This window comes from Cherax quadricarinatus, chromosome 70 (genome assembly GCF_038502225.1).
Source record: "Cherax quadricarinatus isolate ZL_2023a chromosome 70, ASM3850222v1, whole genome shotgun sequence".
In the NCBI taxonomy this organism is placed as follows: Eukaryota; Metazoa; Arthropoda; class Malacostraca; order Decapoda; family Parastacidae; genus Cherax; species Cherax quadricarinatus.
This window is the reverse complement of record NC_091361.1, coordinates 22,703,890-22,725,068: the sequence shown is the minus strand read 5'-3', so window position 1 is coordinate 22,725,068 and position 21,179 is coordinate 22,703,890. Positions and strand designations below refer to the sequence as shown.

The 21,179-nt window shown below is 42.6% G+C and overlaps 1 protein-coding gene across 1 annotated transcript in view; it reads right to left on the bottom strand.

The window, feature by feature from the left end:
* LOC128691876 (apolipoprotein D) overlaps positions 1 to 20,909 on the bottom strand; it is a 38,668-nt gene extending 17,759 nt beyond the window's left edge. Inside the window, exons 1-2 of the mRNA XM_053781203.2 lie at positions 20,870 to 20,909; positions 3,897 to 4,058 (exon numbers count right to left, since the gene is read on the bottom strand). Coding sequence (XP_053637178.2) covers positions 3,897 to 4,022 — 126 coding nt within the window. The 5' untranslated portion in view covers positions 4,023 to 4,058; positions 20,870 to 20,909. The remainder of the gene's footprint in view (positions 1 to 3,896; positions 4,059 to 20,869) is intronic.
* Positions 20,910 to 21,179: the final 270 nt, after the last annotated feature.

Genomic DNA, 21,179 nt, shown 5'->3' with positions numbered 1-21,179 from the left:
TTCTTTTGGTGCAAAATTAAAAAATTTTACATTAACATTAATGAAAAAATATATATCTTTGAACGCATGAAAGAAAATTTTAGAAAGGCCTTAATTTTAAGTGAGTTTTTGCTAATTGACCAGTTTTACATATTCGGCACGACATATATATATATATATATATATATATATATATATATATATACCAACACTGCACTAGCGAACGATTGGAACCCATGTTGTACTGGCCCGCCATTGTGAGCGAGGACCACATGACGCCTTAACCCACAGGACCACGCAGTCTTATTCGGCTAGTGCAGTGTTGTTATTGATAAATATATATATATATATATATATATATATATATATATATATATATATATATATATATATACATATATATATATGTCGTGCCGAATAGGCAGAACTTGCGATCTTGGCTTAAATAGCAACGCTTATCTTGCCATATAGGACAAGTGAAAATTTGTGTATGCAATAATTTCGCCAAAATCATTCTGAACCTAACGAAAAATATATATTTCACTGGGTTTGTTTAGTATTAAATTATTGTAAACAAATCAAAAATATATTTAGTTGGGTTAGGCTAAAACAAATTGTTCTTGTTATAATAAGGTTAGGTAAGTTTTCTAAGATTCTTTTGGTGCAAAATTAAAAATAATTACATTAACATTAATGAAAAAAATATATCTTTAAACGTATAAGAGAAAATTTCAGAAAGGACTTAATTTTAAATGAGTTCTTGCTAATTGACCAGTTTTACATATTCGGCACGACATATATATATATACGTATATATATATATATATATATATATATATATATATATATATATATATATATATATATATATATATATATATATATATATATATATATATATATATATATATATATATATATATATATATAGAAGCATCAGGGAAGAGAGAGGTGAAGGTTTATAAACTAAAAGAGGAGGCAGTTAGGGTAAGATATAAACAGCTATTGGAGGATAGATGGGCTAATGAGAGCATAGGCAATGGGGTCGAAGAGGTATGGGGTAGGTTTAAAAATGTAGTGTTAGAGTGTTCAGCAGAAGTTTGTGGTTACAGGAAAGTGGGTGCAGGAGGGAAAAGGAGCGATTGGTGGAATGATGATGTAAAGAGAGTAGTAAGGGAGAAAAAGTTAGCATATGAGAAGTTTTTACAAAGTAGAAGTGATGTAAGGAGGGAAGAGTATATGGAGAAAAAGAGAGAGGTTAAGAGAGTGGTGAAGCAATGTAAAAAGAGATCAAATGAGAGAGTGGGTGAGATGTTATCAACAAATTTTGTTGAAAATAAGAAAAAGTTTTGGAGTGAGATTAACAAGTTAAGAAAGCCTAGAGAACAAATGGATTTGTCAGTTAAAAATAGGAGAGGAGAGTTATTAAATGGAGAGTTAGAGGTATTGGGAAGATGGAGGGAATATTTTGAGGAATTGTTAAATGTTGATGAAGATAGGGAAGCTGTGATTTCGTGTATAGGGCAAGGAGGAACAACATCTTGTAGGAGTGAGGAAGAGCCAGTTGTGAGTGTGGGGGAAGTTCGTGAGGCAGTAGGTAAAATGAAAGGGGGTAAGGCATCCGGGATTGATGGGATAAAGATAGAAATGTTAAAAGCAGGTGGGGATATAGTTTTGGAGTGGTTGGTGCAATTATTTAATAAATGTATGGAAGAGGGTAAGGTACCTAGGGATTGGCAGAGAGCATGCATAGTTCCTTTGTATAAAGGCAAAGGGGATAAAAGAGAGTGCAAAAATTATAGGGGGATAAGTCTGTTGAGTATACCTGGCAAAGTGTATGGTAGAGTTATTATTGAAAGAATTAAGAGTAAGACGGAGAATAGGATAGCAGATGAACAAGGAGGCTTTAGGAAAGGTAGGGGGTGTGTGGACCAGGTGTTTACAGTGAAACATATAAGTGAACAGTATTTAGATAAGGCTAAAGAGGTCTTTGTGGCATTTATGGATTTGGAAAAGGCGTATGACAGGGTGGATAGGGGGGCAATGTGGCAGATGTTGCAGGAGTATGGTGTAGGAGGTAGGTTACTGAAAGCAGTGAAGAGTTTTTACGAGGATAGTGAGGCTCAAGTTAGAGTATGTAGGAAAGAGGGAAATTATTTCCCAGTGAAAGTAGGCCTTAGACAAGGATGTGTGATGTCACCGTGGTTGTTTAATATATTTATAGATGGGGTTGTAAGAGAAGTAAATTCGAGGGTCTTGGCAAGAGGCGTGGAGTTAAAAGATAAAGAATCACACATAAAGTGGGAGTTATCACAGTTGCTCTTTGCTGATGACACTGTGCTCTTGGGAGATTCTGAAGAGAAGTTGCAGAGATTGGTGGATGAATTTGGTAGGGTGTGCAAAAGAAGAAAATTGAAAGTGAATACAGGAAAGAGTAAGGTTATGAGGATAACAAAAAGATTAGGTGATGAAAGATTGGATATCAGATTGGAGGGAGAGAGTATGGAGGAGGTGAATGTATTCAGATATTTGGGAGTGGACGTGTCAGCGGATGGGTCTATGAAAGATGAGGTGAATCATAGAATTGATGAGGGGAAAAGGGTGAGTGGTGCACTTAGGAGTCTCTGGAGACAAAGAACTTTGTCCTTGGAGGCAAAGAGGGGAATGTATGAGAGTATAGTTTTACCAACGCTTTTATATGGGTGTGAAGCATGGGTGATGAATGTTGCAGCGAGGAGAAGGCTGGAGGCAGTGGAGATGTCATGTCTGAGAGCAATGTGTGGTGTGAATATAATGCAGAGAATTCGTAGTTTGGAAGTTAGGAGGAGGTGCGGGATTACCAAAACTGTTGTCCAGAGGGCTGAGGAAGGGTTGTTGAGGTGGTTCGGACATGTAGAGAGAATGGAGCGAAACAGAATAACTTCAAGAGTGTATCAGTCTGCAGTGGAAGGAAGGCGGGGTAGGGGTCGGCCTAGGAAAGGTTGGAGGGAGGGGGTAAAGGAGGTTTTGTGTGCGAGGGTGTGAATGGAGACAAATGGTTTTTAATACTTGACGTGCTGTTGGAGTGTGAGCAAAGTAACATTTATGAAGGGGTTCAGGGAAACCGGCAGGCCGGACTTGAGTCCTGGAGATGGGAAGTACAGTGCCTGCACTCTGAAGGAGGGGTGTTAATGTTGCAGTTTAAAAACTGTAGTGTAAAGCACCCTTCTGGCAAGACAGTGATGGAGTGAATGATGGTGAAAGTTTTTCTTTTTCGGGCCACCCTGCCTTGGTGGGAATCGGCCAGTGTGATAATAAAAAAAAAATATATATATATATATATATATATATATATATATATATACATATATATATATATACATATATATATATATATATATATATATATATATATATATATATATATATATATATACACACACATTAGGAAGTACCAGCAGTACTTACTGAAGTGTTGTTTCAAAAACATCAACTATAACACAACTACAGACTTATCTTCAGCCCAGGAGTTTTAGCAGTAGGTCTCTTCTTGTCTCCCTTAAGGCCATATCGTCTATAAACTCAGATTAAGTTGTAATAAATAACTAAGTTCAACTGTATTTATTGATTTTTCTTTAGTTCTTACTCTTTTACTTATTTATTTCTATATTAAATCCCTAGAATATGCTCGATATCTTAAAATATTGTTAAAATATGAACGGACTAGTGAGCCATGGAAATGCTTCTGTCAAGAGATCAAAATCTAAACGGATAGAATGTGTGAAATATTCTCTCCTCAGCTGACAAACAAAAAACTGTACCACCACTGCTATATCACTTTCATGCAAGTCTGAAGACCTTTTGTCAGAACAGTTAAAAAAAAGCAGACACATTATATTACTGTACATCAAACTTCGATAACATTAAGAACTTTTTACCTTGTCTGGGTCAAAGTTCTGAACCTCTGGCATGGACTTACAACGTCCCACCTCCATCTTATGGGCAGTGACGAGGTGCAGCAGCCCAGCCAACACCACCACTACGACAGTCAACAACCGCATCATGGTGCAGTACTCGGGGTAAACACTCAGTGGATGTACCTGAGTTAAAATGCATGTATTAACTGACAGGTTACATTACCGTCAAAGCCACTGTATTAATGTTAAATAAAGTGTTAAATGACACAGTCAACAAAAGAGATTGTTCCACAATGACACCACACACACATACACACATACACTCTCTCACTCTCTTTCCCCTCTCCCTTTTATCTCTCTACTCTCTCTCCATCTCTCTCCCCTCTACCTCTCCCTTCTTTCTCACTCTTTCCCCTCTCCCTTTACTCTCCCTCCCCCATCCTCCCATTCCCCTCTCTTTTCCTTTCTCCCTTCCACCCCCCTTTCCTTCTAGAAAAAAAAAATGGTGGCTCAGAGGGGGACTCGAAGACTTCAGGGATCAGAGGAGAATGGTTCTGGTAAGACAGAATGGATGGAAGAGCAATGCAAAAGGATGGAACAAGATTGGAAGAGAAAACTAGGAGAGCTTTCTGAAAAAAATAGAGAAAGAGCTTTCTGTGAAATTGGAAAAGAAGGTTGAAGGAGGAGAAGAAGAATGGGAGTCCCAGGTCGAAGCTGCAATAGCCAGGATAAGAGTTCTAGAAAATGAGGCAAATAGGCCGAAGCGAGTTCCAGGGATATTGACCAGAGTAGGCACAGCATCTGAAGCTGGTAAACTCCTACTGAACGAGGGGCCCGACGGGAAGGAAAGGGACATAACTCATGCTAAGGCCCTATCAGCCCACCAAGCAGGGACATGAAATGAACGGGGAGAGCAGCTGGCTGCAGGTGGTGAGGGGGATAGGCTATATGCAGAGGCACGACCATGCCACCAAAAGCTACAGGAAAAAGTAAGGGAGAAAATGACTATGTACAGACAGGAACCAGAGACACAGAGGGAAAGGCGGAAGAAAGGTGGAGGAGAGGGCAAAGTCAGTGTTTATTCATGGGCTTCAAGAGATTGAGGGAAGGACATGCACTGAAAGATGGCAGGCATCATCAAAGAAATAGGTGAAGAGGAAATGTCTGAGATTGTAATTTTTTAGAGAATAGGGGGTACTTGAAGAGGAGAAAATTACTAATCAAGCTGATTTTCAGGACAGAAAAAAAATGTGAAACAGGATTCTCCAAGAGAAATCACGTTGAAGGAATCATCAGCTTACTAGAGGGTGTTCCTGGACGAAAACAGAACAAAAACAGAATGACAGTAGCTAAGGGAGAGGACACAAAAGCGGAAGGAGCTAGGAGGAGAGACAAGGACAGAATCAGCAGAGGACAACCAGAGCAAGGCAGATCAACAAGAGCAAGCACACACAGAACCATCCCCAGAACCCCACAACCAATCACGGTATCCCAACGCAGACCACAATCCACACTCACAGCTCCCACCCCACACTACACTGTAGAATCCCGCAGTACACTGCCAGGTCCCCCACCCTCACCCTGGAGAGGAAACTGAAGGTACAGTACACCAACACTGATGGAATAACAAATAAGTGGGAGGAGTGGCACGAAAGACTCAGCGGCATCACTGGACATCATAGCTCTCACAGAAACCAAGCTCACAGGCATGATAACAGATGCTATCTTTCCAACAGGATATCAGATCCTGAGGAAAGACAGAGGAAACAGAGGGGGTGGAGGACTGGCACTGCTGATCAAAAACCAATGGTATTTTGACGAGCTGGAGAGAGAAGACAGAGGAGAAACAAGAGATTACATAGTACTAACATTTTAGTCTGGAGGTCCCAAGGTGGTAATTGCAGTAATGTATAACCCACCACAAAACAGCATGAGGCCGAGGCAAGAGTATGATGAGAGTAATAGAGCGATGGTTGACACACTGGCTGCAGTGGCCAGAAGAGCTCATGTGAGCAAGACAAAACTACTGATCATGGGTGACTTCAACCACAAGGAAATCGATTGGGAGAACTTGGAGCCACATGCGGGCAAAGAAACGTGGAGGGCTAAGATGATGGAGGTGGTACTGGAAAACCTCATGTGCCAACACGTAAGGGACACTACCATAGAGAAAGGAGAGGATAAATCAGCAAGACTGGACCTAGTATTCACCTTGAGTAGTGTAGATATTGAGAACATCGCATATGAAAGACCCCTTGGGGCCAGCGATCATGTGGTTTTAAACTTCGAATACATAGTAGAGTTACAAGTCCAGGGGAAAGCAGGAAGAGCCAGACAAATGAAGCCAAGCAATAAAAAAGGGGACTACGCAAACATGAACAAACTGAAAGGAATTCGGTGGGACAGAGAACTGGCACGAAAGTCAGTAAACGAGATAATGGAATATATGGCAACAATATGCAAGGAAGCTGAGGAGAGGTTTGTACCCAAGGGTAACAGGAATAAAGAAAAAGCCAGGATGAGCCGATGGTTTACCCAAAGGTGCAGGGAGGCCAAAACCAAGTGTGCTAGGGAATGGAAGAAATATAGAAGGCAAAGGACCCAGAAGAATAACTAGAGCAGTCGTAGAACCAGAAATGAATATGCACAGGTAAGATGGGAGGCCCAAAGGCAATACGAGAATGACATAGCAGCGAAAGCCAAATCTGACCAAAAGCTGTTATACAGCCACATCAGGAGGAAAACAACAGTAAAGGACCAGGTAATCAGGCTGAGGAAGGAAGGAGGGGAGGTCACAAAAAATGACCTCGAAGCGAGGAGCTCAATGTGAGATTCAAATAAGTGTTCACAAAGGAGACAGAAGGGCCTCCAGAAAGGCGGGGAGGGGAAGTTGTGGTACACCAAGTGTTGGACACAATACATACAACCGAGGAAGAAGTGAAGAGGCTGCTAAGCTAACTAGATACATTAAAGGCGAGCTAGATACCTCTCTCTCCATGGGTCCTGAGAGAGGAAACAGAGGTGCTATGTACCACTAACCATCTTCAACACATTCATGGAAACAGGGCGACTACCTGAGGTAAGGAAGACAGCAAATGTAGTCTCAGTTTAAAAAAAAAAGGGATAGACATGAAGCATTAAACTACAGACCAGTGTCACTGACGTGTATAGTATGCAAGGTCATGGAGAAAATTATCAGGAAAAGTGGTGGAGCACCTAGAAAGGAATGAGCTTAATGATAGCCAGTACAGTTTCAGGAACAGGAGATCCTGCATCACAAAGCTACTGGAGTTCTATGACAGGGTGACAGCAGTAAGACAAGAGAGAGAGAGGTGGGTAAATTACATTTTCTGGGACTGTAAGAAGGCGTTTGACACAATTCCACACAAGAGATTAGTGTAGAAACTGGACGACCAGACAGGGATAACAAGGAAGGCACTACAATGGATCAGGGAATACCTGTCAGGAAGACGACAGCGAGTCATGGTATGTGGCGAGGTGTCAGAGTGGGCACCTGTAAAGAGAGAAGTGCCACTGGGATCAGTCCTGGGACCGGCGCTGTTTCTGGTATTTGTGAACGACATGGTGGATTTAATACACTCCAAAGTGTCCGTGTTTGCAGATGATGTGAAGTTGACGAGAAGAATTCAATTGGACAAGGACCAGGCAGATCTACAAGGGTCGCAGAGTTGTCAAGAAGTGGAATAGTCTGGGAAGTGATGTAGTGGAGGCAGGGTCCATACATAGCTTTAAGAAGAGGTATGATGGAGTGCATGGAGCAGGAAGAGTGACCAAGTAGCAATTAGTGAAGAGGCGGGGCCAGGAGCTATAGCTCGACCCCTGCAACCACAACTAGGTGTGTACACAGGTGTGAATTGTCTCCTGAAACCACAACTAGGTGAGTACACACACAAACACACCTCTCCCTCCCCAATTTCTCCCCCTTTGCCTTTCCCTCTCTTACTCTCCCCCCTCTTTTCCTGCACTCCCCTATTCTTCCCCCATCTCTCTCCTCTCTTCCACTGTCTCCCTCTCCCACTCTCTATGCCTCTCCTCCCTCCCCCATCCCTACAACAAATACCTCCACTCACACATGTGTACACACACATGCATAAACACACATGAACACATATCACAAATGACCACACAAAAACACACAAGTTTTTGTTTCTGTGGTGACATAAAAAATGGGTTGCTAAAGAGTAGGATGGAAAACCAGGGGACTGGTGGACAAACCTGGGATTGAAGATTGCGTGGCAGAACTCGTGAGAAGAGAGGAAGAGTGGGGAAGGAAGCTAGAAGTGCTGAGCAAGAAAATGAAGGAAATGATTACAGATAGCAGGACATGGGAGCTACAAGCCATAACAGCGGAAGCTAAGAAACAGAGTTTAAAAGAGGAACTAAAAAATCTGAAACAGTCTACGGAACCACAGAGCAGTACAGGCATGACATCAGCAACTGGTACATCTGTCACAAACGAGGGGACTGTAGAGAACAAAGGAGCTATAATGTATGTAGAGGCCCTATGAGACCACAGTGGAGCCCAGGAAAAAATGAGAAGCATACCAGGAACAAATGAGAGGACTGAAGAAAACGAAGGAGCCAAACTATATGCAGATGCCCTAACAGACCATAGCTGTGCCCAGGAATAGCTGGGAAGTAAAAAAGACAGACCACTGAGCACAGGGACATCAGCTAGAGAAGAGACTGAAGGAAGGAGTGCAGCAATGGAGGGAACTAAATCGACTCGGGGAATGCAAAGGGAAATGCAGTGGGAGGACGAAAGGGAGATGTCAGTTTTTGTTAACGGGCTCCAGCAAGTTGAAGGGGAACTTATGAAGCAAGAAAACAGGAGGAGAAAAAAACGATTGAAAGTATCATGAAAGCAATAGCATATGATGACATAATCCAGTTGACAAATTTTCTGAGAATAGGGTGGTTTGCAAGAGGAAAAAAATAACTGCCTACACATTCCTCACACACATAGACCCACACACAAATTCCCTCACTCACACACACATGCACACACACACACACACACACACACACACACACACACACACACACACACACACACATACACACACACACACACACACAAACACACACACACACGCACACACTCCCCAACTCTCCCTCCCTCACTCCCCTCTCTCTTTCTCCTTCTCCTTTTTCTCTCCCCCTCTCCATCTTTCCCTCCCTTTATTTCTCCCTCTACCCCCTCTCTCCCTCTTCCTTTCTCTCTCCCCCCTATGACTATCCCTTCCCCTCTCTCTCCCCTTATTCCTTCCTCTTTCCCCCTTCATATCTCTGTCCCCTTTTGCCACTCTCCCCCTCTTTCTCACTTCCCTCTCTCCCTACCTCCCTTTCCCCTCTACCTCCCTCTGTTCCACACACACACACGCACACCTACACACACTCACCTACACACACACACGCACACACACACACACACACACACACACACACACACACACACACACACACACACATAGCAACCGGTGAAGAGGCGGGGCCAGGAGCTAAGAATCGACCCCTGCAACCACAAATAGGTGAGTACAAATAGGTGAGTACACACACACACACACAAACACACACACACACTCCCCTCTCTCTTTCTCCTTCTTTTTCTCTCCCCCTCTCCATCTTTCCCTCCCTTTATTTCTCCCTCTACCCCCTCTCTCCCTCTTCCTTTCTCTCTCCCCCCTATGACTATCCCTTCCCCTCTCTCTCCCCTTATTCCTTCCTCTTTCCCCCTTCATATCTCTGTCCCCTTTTGCCACTCTCCCCCTCTTTCTCACTTCCCTCTCTCCCTACCTCCCTTTCCCCTCTACCTCCCTCTGTTCCACACACACACACGCACACCTACACACATTCACCTACACACACACACACACACACACACACACACACTCACACACACACACACTGTGTGTGTGTGTGTGTATGTGTGTGTGGAAAACCTGTAGGACTCCAGGAAATCAGAACAGGGGAGGTACACCAACAAGTGCTGGATGAGGTACACATAACCGAGGAGGAGGTGAAGAAGCTGCTATGTGAACTTGATACCTCAAAGGCGGTGGGACCAGACATCTCTCCGTGGGTACTGAGAGAGGGAGCAGAGATGCTGAGTGTGCCACTAACAAAGATCTTCAACGCATGCATTGAAACTGGGCAACTCCCTGAGGTATAGAATATGGCAACTGTAGTCCCAATTTTTAAAAAAAGGAGACAGACACGAGGGATTAAACTACAGACCTGTGTCACTAACGTGTATAGTATGCAAAGTCATGGAGGAGATCATCGGGAGGAGAGTGGTGGAGCACCTGGAAGGAAACAAGTGTATAATCGACAACCAGCACGGTTTCAGGGAAGGAAAATCCTGTGTCACAAACCTACTGGAGATTTATGACAAGGTGACAGAAGTAAGACAAGAGAGAAAGGGGTGTATAGATTGCATTTTCTTGGACTGCAATAAGGCCTTCGACACAGTTCCTCACAATAGGTTACTGCAAAAGCTAGAGGATCAGGCACACATAACAGGAAAGGCACTGCAATGGATCAGAGAATACCTGACAGGGAGGCAACAACGAGTCATGGTACGTGACGAGATGTCAGAGTGCGCACCTGTGACAAGCGGGGTTCCACAGGGGTCAGTCCTAGGACCTGTGCTGTTTTTGGTATATGTGAATGACTAAACAGAAGAGATAGACTCAGAAGTGTCCTTGTTTGCAGATGATGTGAAGTTAATGAGGAGAATCAAATCGGTCGAGGATCAGGCAGGACTACAAAGAGACCTGAACAGGCTACAAGCCTGGTCCAGCAACTGGCTCCTTGAATTTAACCCTGCCAAATGCAAAGTCATGAAGATCGGGGAAAGGCAAAGAAGACCGCAGACACAGTATAGTCTAGGTGGCCAAACACTGCAAACTTCACTCGAGGAAAAAGATCTTGAGGTGAGTATAATACCGAGCACATCTCCTGAGGTGCACATCAATCAGATAACTGCCGCAGCATGCGGGCTTCTGGCAAACCTAAGTCAGGCCCATACTGGAGTATGCAGCACCAGTTTGGAATCCACACCTTGTCAAGCAAGTCAAGAAATTAAAGAAAGTGCGTTTGCAACAAGACTAGTCTCAGAACTACGGGGATTGTCCTACGAAGAAAGGTTAAAGAAAATTGGCCTGACGACACTGGAGGACAGGATGGTCAGGGTAGACATGATAACGACATGCAAAATACTGCAAAGAATAGATAAGGTGGACAAAGACAGTATGTTCCACAGATGGGACACAGAAACAAGATTCAGATGAGTCAAAGGGATGTTAGGAAGTATTTTTTCAGTCACAGAGTTGTCAGGAAGTGGAAACGTCTGGCAAGTGATGTAGTGAAGGCAGGAACCATACACAGCTTTAATATGAGGTATGATAAAGCTCATGCAGCAGGGAGAGAGAGGACCTAGTAGCAATCAGTGATGCAGCAGGGCCAGGAGCTGAGTATCGACCCCTGCAGCTACAAATAGGTGAGTACAAATAGGAGAGTTCACACATACACACAAACATACACTTACAAAACACATCACAAACAACCACATGAAAACACGTAAATTTTTCTTTCTGTGGTGACCAAAAATGGGTTGCCAAAGAGCAGGATGGAGTACCAGGGGACTGGTGAGTGAAGATGGGAGGGAAGATTGGGTATCAGAGCTCACAAAATGGGAGGAAGGGTGGTGAAGGAAGCTAGAGGTGCTTAGCAAGAAAATAGAGGAGAGGATAGCTGAAGAGAGCTGCAAGCTATAGCAGTAGAAGCTAAAATACAGAGCTTAGAAGAACTAAAAAGTCTGAAACAGTCTAAAAAACTGAAGAGCAGTAAAGGCACGACATCAGGAATTGCTACATCAGTCACAGACGAGGGGATAGTAGAGAACAATAGAGCTATACTATACGCAGTGGATCCCAAGAAAAGACAAGGAGCCTACCAGGAACAAATGAGGAAACTGAAGAAAATGAAGGAGCTAAGGTATATGCAGAGGCCCTAACAGTTCACAGTGGTGCCCAGGAAAAGCTGAGAATGAAAAATGACAGAGCCCTGAGCTTAAGGACATAAGCTAGAGAAGATATTCAAGGAAGGAACGCTGCAGTGTAGGCAACTAAATCGACTCAGGGTATGGAAAATTTAAAATATCTGGATGAACCTCATGAGATACATACCAGTAAATGGTAACAAAGATAATTATTCTTTATCAAAGTTACAGAGACATGTAGGAATTTTAGGACACCTACGTCGCAAAAATGTCCCCCTGCGATACCTACTACAATCTCAATCTCCACAAGTCACTCTGGACCTATATTAATTTCAACTAAAATATACATCACCAGGAATTCTGGTATAACATTAATATAAATATGTGGACTGTATGTTAATTTTAATAAATGACTAGATATACATTGAAGGAGAATTTATCTTAATACCACTCACCAATTAGTCTGGAGATTACTTGGTGTGTCATACACAAACCCCCTACCTAAAATATGAAGAAAATACTGGCCAGAATTTCAACATAAATATAGACATCACTCAGCTGTGGTAATTTTATCCTGTTTCCATCTAATTACGGAGTCCTGTCCTATTTGAGAGGTTTTAAGCCCAATATAACCTCTAGAGCGACGAAAATTCTTCCAATTTTCACTAACGTTTCTCTTGGCCAGTCCAAAACAATGGCGACTCTCCTTCCACAGCAACACTCACCAATTTCGCTGGTTCTTTGTTTATTTAAAAATTAATTTTTATTACCTACAATATATTACACTAATTTACATACAAAATACACTGTATTTTTGGAAATTATATGGTATTTTCCACACAGGGAATGCTAAGGAAAATGCAGTGGGAGGACGAAAGGGAGAGGTCAGTTTTTGTTTACGGGCTCCAGGAAGTTAAAGGGGAAACTTAGGAAGCAAGAAGACAGGAGGAGAAAAAAACAATTGAAAGTATGTTAAAAGCAATAGGAGAGGATGACACAACCCAGCTGATAAATTTTCTGAGAATAGGGTGGTTTACAAAGTGGTTTTCAAGGCAGAATCAGCTTGAAACATGACCCTGCAGGAGAAAGCACGACTAAGGGACATACTAAAGTATCAGAGGATGTACTTCGACAGCAACAGTAGAGAGGCTGAAACTGAAAGAAGCAGAAACTGAAAGAGAGGGTACAAAGACAAAAGGAGAAGCGAGAGGCAAAGACAGGGATGAGCAAGAGAACCCAGAATCATGAGGAAGAGCAAATACAACCTCCCACAGAACCACCCACAGAAGGACCTCGTCAACCAAGACAACCCCAATTCAACCAAAGACTCTAGCCCAAAACCCACACACTGTACCCTTTTCTCCCCCTCCCTCATCACAAACTCCACCCCCACAGCAACCCCCCCATAGTTCCCCACTAGGTCTCCCACTTCCCTAACCCATAGTTTTAGAAAAGAAGTTGAAGGTTTGGTGTATAAATGCGGATGGAATAACAAATGTGAGTAGTGGAATGGAAGAATCAAGGAGACGTCCAAAGTCATCATAACAGTCAGAGAAACGAAATTCACCATGATAACAGATGCAACCTTCCCACCCGGATATCAGATGCTGAGGAAATAACAGAGGGGGAGGAGGAGACAGACATGCAGCATTGAACTATAGACCAGTGTCACTGACATGTATTGTACGCAAAGTCACGGAAAAGATTATCAGGAGGAAAGTGGTGGATCACCTAGAAAGGAATGAGCTTATAAACGACAACCAACACAGATTCAGAGACGGAAAATCCTGTGTCACGAACCTACAAGAGTTCTATGACAGGGTTACAGCAAGAAGGCTTTTGACACAGTTCTACACAATAGATTAGTGCAAAAGCTGGAGGACCAGGCAGGTATAACAGGGAAGACAATTCACTGGATCAAAGAGACCAAGCACGTCACTGAACTAGACAAGGTTTGCAACGAGACTAGTCCCGGAGCTAAGGGTCATGTCCAACGAGGAGAGTTTAAGCCGTTAAGGGAACTCGACCTAACGACACTGGATGAGAGGAGAGACAGGGGGGACATGATAAAGACATAAAATACTGAGAGGAATCGACAAAGTAGACGGAGACAGGATGTTCCAGAGATGAGACACAGCAACAGTTGGAAGTAGAAAACTCAGATAAACCACAGGGATGTTAGGAAGTATTTCTTAAGTCGTCACGTGAGGTCACAGACCCTGAGCTGCTTTGGGGATTAGCGTGGACGGTTACAAAGCATGGCTTACTTCTGCAGTGTTTTAAAAATTGAGGTTGGAGAGTTGAAGGAGGAGGTCTTGCTTCTCCAGGAGGAGATTAAGAGGCAGAAGGTCCACCTCATTGGGTCTGGGAGAGAGTGTGAGGTGGCTGGAGTTGTGGGGAATGAGGCTTCTAGCAGTGAGGTGCAGTAGGAGGAGGCTGTGAGCAGGCTGTAGGTGGGGAGGTAGCAACGGCTACCAGCAGTGAGGTGCAGTCCAGCACCTGCTGCAAGTGGCGAGTGGTTCCCAGTAATGGGAGGAGAATCAGAATAAGGAAAGTTAAGAGTGAAGATCTGAAGGTAGGAAATCGCTTCTCTGTTCTTCAGGATGAATGTACTTCAGTGGCCAGTGAAGGTAAGGGTACTACTGCCCCTGCTAACAGAGGTAAGCGCATTCTTGTGGTTGGTGACTCTCAGGTAAGATATATTGACCGTGCTTTTTGTAATAGGAATAAGAAGATGAGAGATAGAGTGCTTCCCTGGAGCTGGTGTTGGGGACATAGTTAACAGGCTGGATAATATCATGCCAGGTAATGGGAACAAGCCCATTATCTGTCTCAGTGCTGGTGGAAATGATATTTGGAAGGGTAGGAGAGAAGAGCTGCTAGATAATTACAGGTCAGCTATAGATTTCATTAAGTCTAAGGGAGGGGTCCCAATCATATGTAGCATCTTGCCTAGAAGGGGAGTAGGAAATGAATGGTTGTCTAGGGCAATTGGTGTAAATTGCTGGCTAGACAGATACTGCAAGGAACTTGCAATCCCATTCATTGACAACTGGAACAACTTTTATGGCAAACATGATATGTATGCAAGGGATGGGGTACATCTCTCTGGGGCTGGGGTGGCAGCACTTGCAAACTCTTTCCTGTTTCCAACACTAGGGTTGGAAACAGTAAATGTATAAAAGGCATTCAGCATGAAGTTATAAATAAAGACAATAGGTCAGGTCAGCAAACAAAGGGGGACAGCAGAGGGCAGCAAGGGACTAGCTCCCTTAAGGTTTACTATACTAATAGCAGGAGTGTAAGAAATAAGATAGATGAGCTAAGATTAATTGCAAGTGCAGGAAACATAGATATTATTGCTATAACAGAGACCTGGCTCAATCTGAAATATAGAGAGATGCCCTCTGAATGTCACATACAAGGCTATAAATTATTCCACACTGACAGGGTCAACAGGAAGGGTGGTGGAGTAGCGATGTAGGTCAGAGACAATTTAAATTGTTGTGTTAGACAAGATATAAAATTAGAAGCGTCGGCCACTGAATCTGTTTGGTTACAGCTTCTCGAGAGCCGAGAAAAACTAATTTTGGGTGTGATTTACAGGGCCCCAAATCTTGATAGGGAGTGCAGTAAACTTCTATGGGACGAAATTCGTAAGGCATCTACAAACGAAAATGTTGTGCTAATGGGAGATTTCAACTATAGACAGATTGACTGGAGCAATTTGACAGGAAATTTAAGAGTCAGGTGACTTTCTTGATACGATCCAGGATTGTTTTTTAAAACAGTTTGTGACAGAGCCAACTAGGGGAAATAACCTCCTTGACTTGGTTCTTGCCAGTAGGGAAACACTAATTAATAATCTTGAGGTTAATGATGAGCTTGGGGAAAGTGATCACAAATCACTCAGTTTTAATATATCATGGAATTCCCCTAATAATGGCAATCAAGTCTCTGTCCCTGACTTTCGCTTGGCTGATTTCATAGGACTGAAAAATTACTTAGGTGGGCTGAACTGGAATGACCTGACTAAGGGTCAGGTAGGTGGTGATGGTTGCCGATATGACGCTTTCCAGGGCATAGTTCTAGCTGCTCAGTCAAATTATGTTCCAAATAGGGAAATCAGATCAAACAAAAATGATCCTAAATGGATGAACAATAGATTAAAATATCTGATTGGTCAAAAGAGAGGCATATATAGGCAAATCAAAAGAGGAGGGGGGCAATTAAGAAATCGATATATTCAGTTAAAGAGAGAAATAAAAAAGGGAATTAGAAAAGCAAAAAGAGATTATGAGGTTAAAGTTGCAAGAGAATCGAAGACTAACCCAAAACGATTCTTTCAGGTATACAGAAGTAAGATCAGGGACAAGACAGGCCCACTCAAAAGTTCCTCAGGTCAGCTCACTGACAGTGATAAGGAAATGTGTAGAATTTTTAACACATACTTCCTCTCAGTTTTTACACAGGAGGATACCAGCGATATTCCAGTAATGATAAATTATGTAGAACAGGACGATAATAAACTGTGCACGATTAGGGTCACAAGTGACATGGTCCTTAGGCAAATAAATAAATTAAAACCTAACAAATCCCCAGGCCCTGATGAACTGTATGCAAGGGTTCTAAAGGAATGTAAAGAGGAGCTTAGCAAACCTTTGGCTAATCTTTTCAACATATCACTACAAACTGGCATGGTGCCAGATAAGTGGAAAATGGCAAATGTGATACCTATTTTCAAAGCAGGTGACAGGTCCTTAGCTTCGAACTATAGACCAATAAGCCTAACCTCCATAGTGGGAAAATTTATGGAATCAATAATTGCCGAGGCAGTTCGTAGCCACCTTGAAAAGTATAAATTAATCAACGAATCTCAGCATGGTTTTACAAAGGGGCGTTCCTGCCTTACGAATTTATTAATTTTTTTCACTAAGGTATTTGAGGTGGTAGATCATGGTAATGAATATGATATTGTGTATATGGACTTCAGTAAGGCTTTCGACAGGGTCCCACATCAGAGACTATTGAGGAAAATTAAGGCACATGGAATAGGAGGAGAAATTTTTTCCTGGATAGAGGCATAGTTGACAAATAGGCAGCAGAGAGTTTGCATAAATGGGGAGAAATCAGAGTGGGGAAGCGTCACGAGCAGTGTTCCACAGGGGTCAGTGTTAGGCCCCCTGCTGTTCACAATCTACATAATCGACATAGATGAGGGCATAAAGAGCGACATCAGCAAGTTTGCAGATGACACCAAAATAGGCCGTCGAATTCATTCTGACGAGGACATTAGAGCACTCCAGGAAGATTTGAATAGACTGATGCAGTGGTCGGAGAAGTGGCAGATGCAGTTTAATAGAGACAAATGTAAAGTTCGAAATGTTGGACAGGACAATAACCATGCCACATTTTTTTTTTTATTATCACACCGGCCGATTCCCACCAAGGCAGGGTGGCCCGAAAAAGAAAAACTTTCACCATCATTCACTCCATCACTGTCTTGCCAGAAGGGTGCTTTACACTACAGTTTTTAAACTGCAACATTAACACCCCTCCTTCAGAGTGCAGGCACTGTACTTCCCATCTCCAGAACTCAAGTCCGGCCTGCCGGTTTCCCTGAATCCCTTCATAAATGTTACTTTGCTCACACTCCAACAGCACGTCAAGTATTAAAAACCATTTGTCTCCATTCACTCCTATCAAACACGCTCACGCATGCCTGCTGGAAGTCCAAGCCCCTCGCACACAAAACCTCCTTTACCCCCTCCCTCCAACCCTTCCTAGGCCGACCCCTACCCCGCCTTCCTTCCACTACAGACTGATACACTCTTGAAGTCATTCTGTTTCGCTCCATTCTCTCTACATGTCCGAACCACCTCAACAACCCTTCCTCAGCCCTCTGGACAACAGTTTTGGTAATCCCGCACCTCCTCCTAACTTCCAAACTACGAATTCTCTGCATTATATTCACACCACACATTGCCCTCAGACATGACATCTCCACTGCCTCCAGCCTTCTCCTCGCTGCAACATTCATCACCCACGCTTCACACCCATATAAGAGCGTTGGTAAAACTATACTCTCATACATTCCCCTCTTTGCCTCCAAGGACAAAGTTCTTTGTCTCCACAGACTCCTAAGTGCACCACTCACTCTTTTTCCCTCATCAATTCTATGATTCACCTCATCTTTCATAGACCCATCCGCTGACACGTCCACTCCCAAATATCTGAATACGTTCACCTCCTCCATACTCTCTCCCTCCAATCTGATATTCAATCTTTCATCACCTAATCTTTTTGTTATCCTCATAACCTTACTCTTTCCTGTATTCACCTTTAATTTTCTTCTTTTGCACACCCTACCAAATTCATCCACCAATCTCTGCAACTTCTCTTCAGAATCTCCCAAGAGCACAGTGTCATCAGCAAAGAGCAGCTGTGACAACTCCCACTTTGTGTGTGATTCTTTATCTTTTAACTCCACGCCTCTTGCCAAGACCCTCGCATTTACTTCTCTTACAACCCCATCTATAAATATATTAAACAACCACGGTGACATCACACATCCTTGTCTAAGGCCTACTTTTACTGGGAAAAAATTTCCCTCTTTCCTACATACTCTAACTTGAGCCTCACTATCCTCGTAAAAACTCTTCACTGCTTTCAGTAACCTACCTCCTACACCATACACTTGCAACATCTGCCACATTGCCCCCCTATCCACCCTGTCATACGCCTTTTCCAAATCCATAAATGCCACAAAGACCTCTTTAGCCTTATCTAAATACTGTTCACTTATATGTTTCACTGTAAACACCTGGTCCACACACCCCCTACCTTTCCTAAAGCCTCCTTGTTCATCTGCTATCCTATTCTCCGTCTTACTCTTAATTCTTTCAATTATAACTCTACCATACACTTTACCAGGTACACTCAACAGACTTATCCCCCTATAATTTTTGCACTCTCTTTTATCCCCTTTGCCTTTATACAAAGGAACTATGCATGCTCTCTGCCAATCCCTAGGTACCTTACCCTCTTCCATACATTTATTAAATAATTGCACCAACCACTCCAAAACTATATCCCCACCTGCTTTTAACATTTCTATCTTTATCCCATCAATCCCGGCTGCCTTACCCCCTTTCATTTTACCTACTGCCTCACGAACTTCCCCCACACTCACAACTGGCTCTTCCTCACTCCTACAAGATGTTATTCCTCCTTGCCCTATACACGAAATCACAGCTTCCCTATCTTCATCAACATTTAACAATTCCTCAAAATATTCCTTCCATCTTCCCAATACCTCTAACTCTCCATTTAATAACTCTCCTCTCCTATTTTTAACTGACAAATCAATTTGTTCTCTAGGCTTTCTTAACTTGTTAATCTCACTCCAAAACTTTTTCTTATTTTCAACAAAATTTGTTGATAACATCTCACCCACTCTCTCATTTGCTCTCTTTTTACATTGCTTCACCACTCTCTTAACCTCTCTCTTTTTCTCCATATACTCTTCCCTCCTTGCATCACTTCTACTTTGTAAAAACTTCTCATATGCTAACTTTTTCTCCCTTACTACTCTCTTTACATCATCATTCCACCAATCGCTCCTCTTCCCTCCTGCACCCACTTTCCTGTAACCACAAACTTCTGCTGAACACTCTAACACTACATTTTTAAACCTACCCCATACCTCTTCGACCCCATTGCCACATATAAACTAAATAATGTAGATCTTAAAATTATGGATTGCGAAAAAGATTTAGGAGTTCTGGTTAGCAGTAATCTGAAACCAAGACAACAGTGCATAAGTGTTCGCAATAAAGCGAATAGAATCCTTGGCTTCATATCAAGAAGCATAAATAATAGGAGTCCTCAGGTTGTTCTTCAACTCTATACATCCTTGGTTAGGCCTCATTTAGATTATGCTGCACAGTTTTGGTCACCGTATTACAGAATGGATATAAATGCTCTGGAAAATGTACAATGGAGGATGACAAAGTTGATCCCATGTATCAGAAACCTTCCCTATGAGGATAGACTAAGGGCCCTGAATCTGCACTCTCTAGAAAGACGTAGAATTAGGGGGGATATGATTGAGGTGTATAAATGGAAGACAGGAATAAATAAAGGGGATGTAAATAGTGTGCTGAAAATATCTAGCCTAGACGGGACTCGCAGCAATGGTTTTAAGTTGGAAAAATTCAGATTCAGGAAGGATATAGGAAAGTACTGGTTTGGTAATAGAGTTGTGGATGAGTGGAATAAACTCCCAAGTACAGTTACAGAGGCCAGAACGTTGTGTAGCTTTAAAAATAGGTTGGATAAATACATGAGTGGATGTGGGTGGGTGTGAGTTGGACCTGATACCTTGTGGTACCAGGTCGGTTGCCGTGTTCCTCCCTTAAGTCAATATGACCTGACCTGACTAAGTTGGGTGCATTGGCTTAAGCCGGTAGGAGACTTAGACCTGCCTCGCATGGGCCAGTAGGCGTGCTGCAGTGTTCCTTCATTCTTATGTCCTTCTTATGTCCTTAAGTCATATAGTTGCCAGGAAGTGGAGTAGTCTGGAGAGTGAGGTAGTGTAGGCAGGTACCATACATTGCTTTAAAAAGACGTAGGATGAAGCTAATGGAGCAGGGAGAGAGAGGACTAAATGGCGACCAGTGAAGAGGCAGGGCGAGAAGCTATGACTCGACCCATGAAACCAAAATTAGGTGATTACACATACACAACACAGGAAGTTGAACAATCATGTGAGTCACAGAGATGTTACGAGTATTTCTTTAGCCATAGAGTATATATATATATATATATATATATATATATATATATATATATATATATATATATATATATATATATATATATATATATATATATTTAATGTTCCTAACCAATTTGTACAAAAAATAAAGGGGTGACTCCAACAGTGATAGAGTGCAGGTAGTGGACTGACCAACTCTGGGAAGCTCCCGAGATAGCAAGTTCCCACGTATTCCTGGGAAAATAGTAACCTTATTTAAGACGAAGTATTCGCTCAATCATGAGAGAAATATTGTCTATCAATATTTGATATGAATCATCAGTCTTTTCTAGTCACCATATATGACTGATGGATGCTACAAGCTCTACTATCAACACTTAACACACAGAAGGCGTCGCCACTCACCTGGACACAGAGGATACTGAGAGAGGAGTGGTTGACGTGGATGCATTATATAGTCAGGCGGCGGACCATGCACCGGGAAGGGGAAGGGTGAGGCACA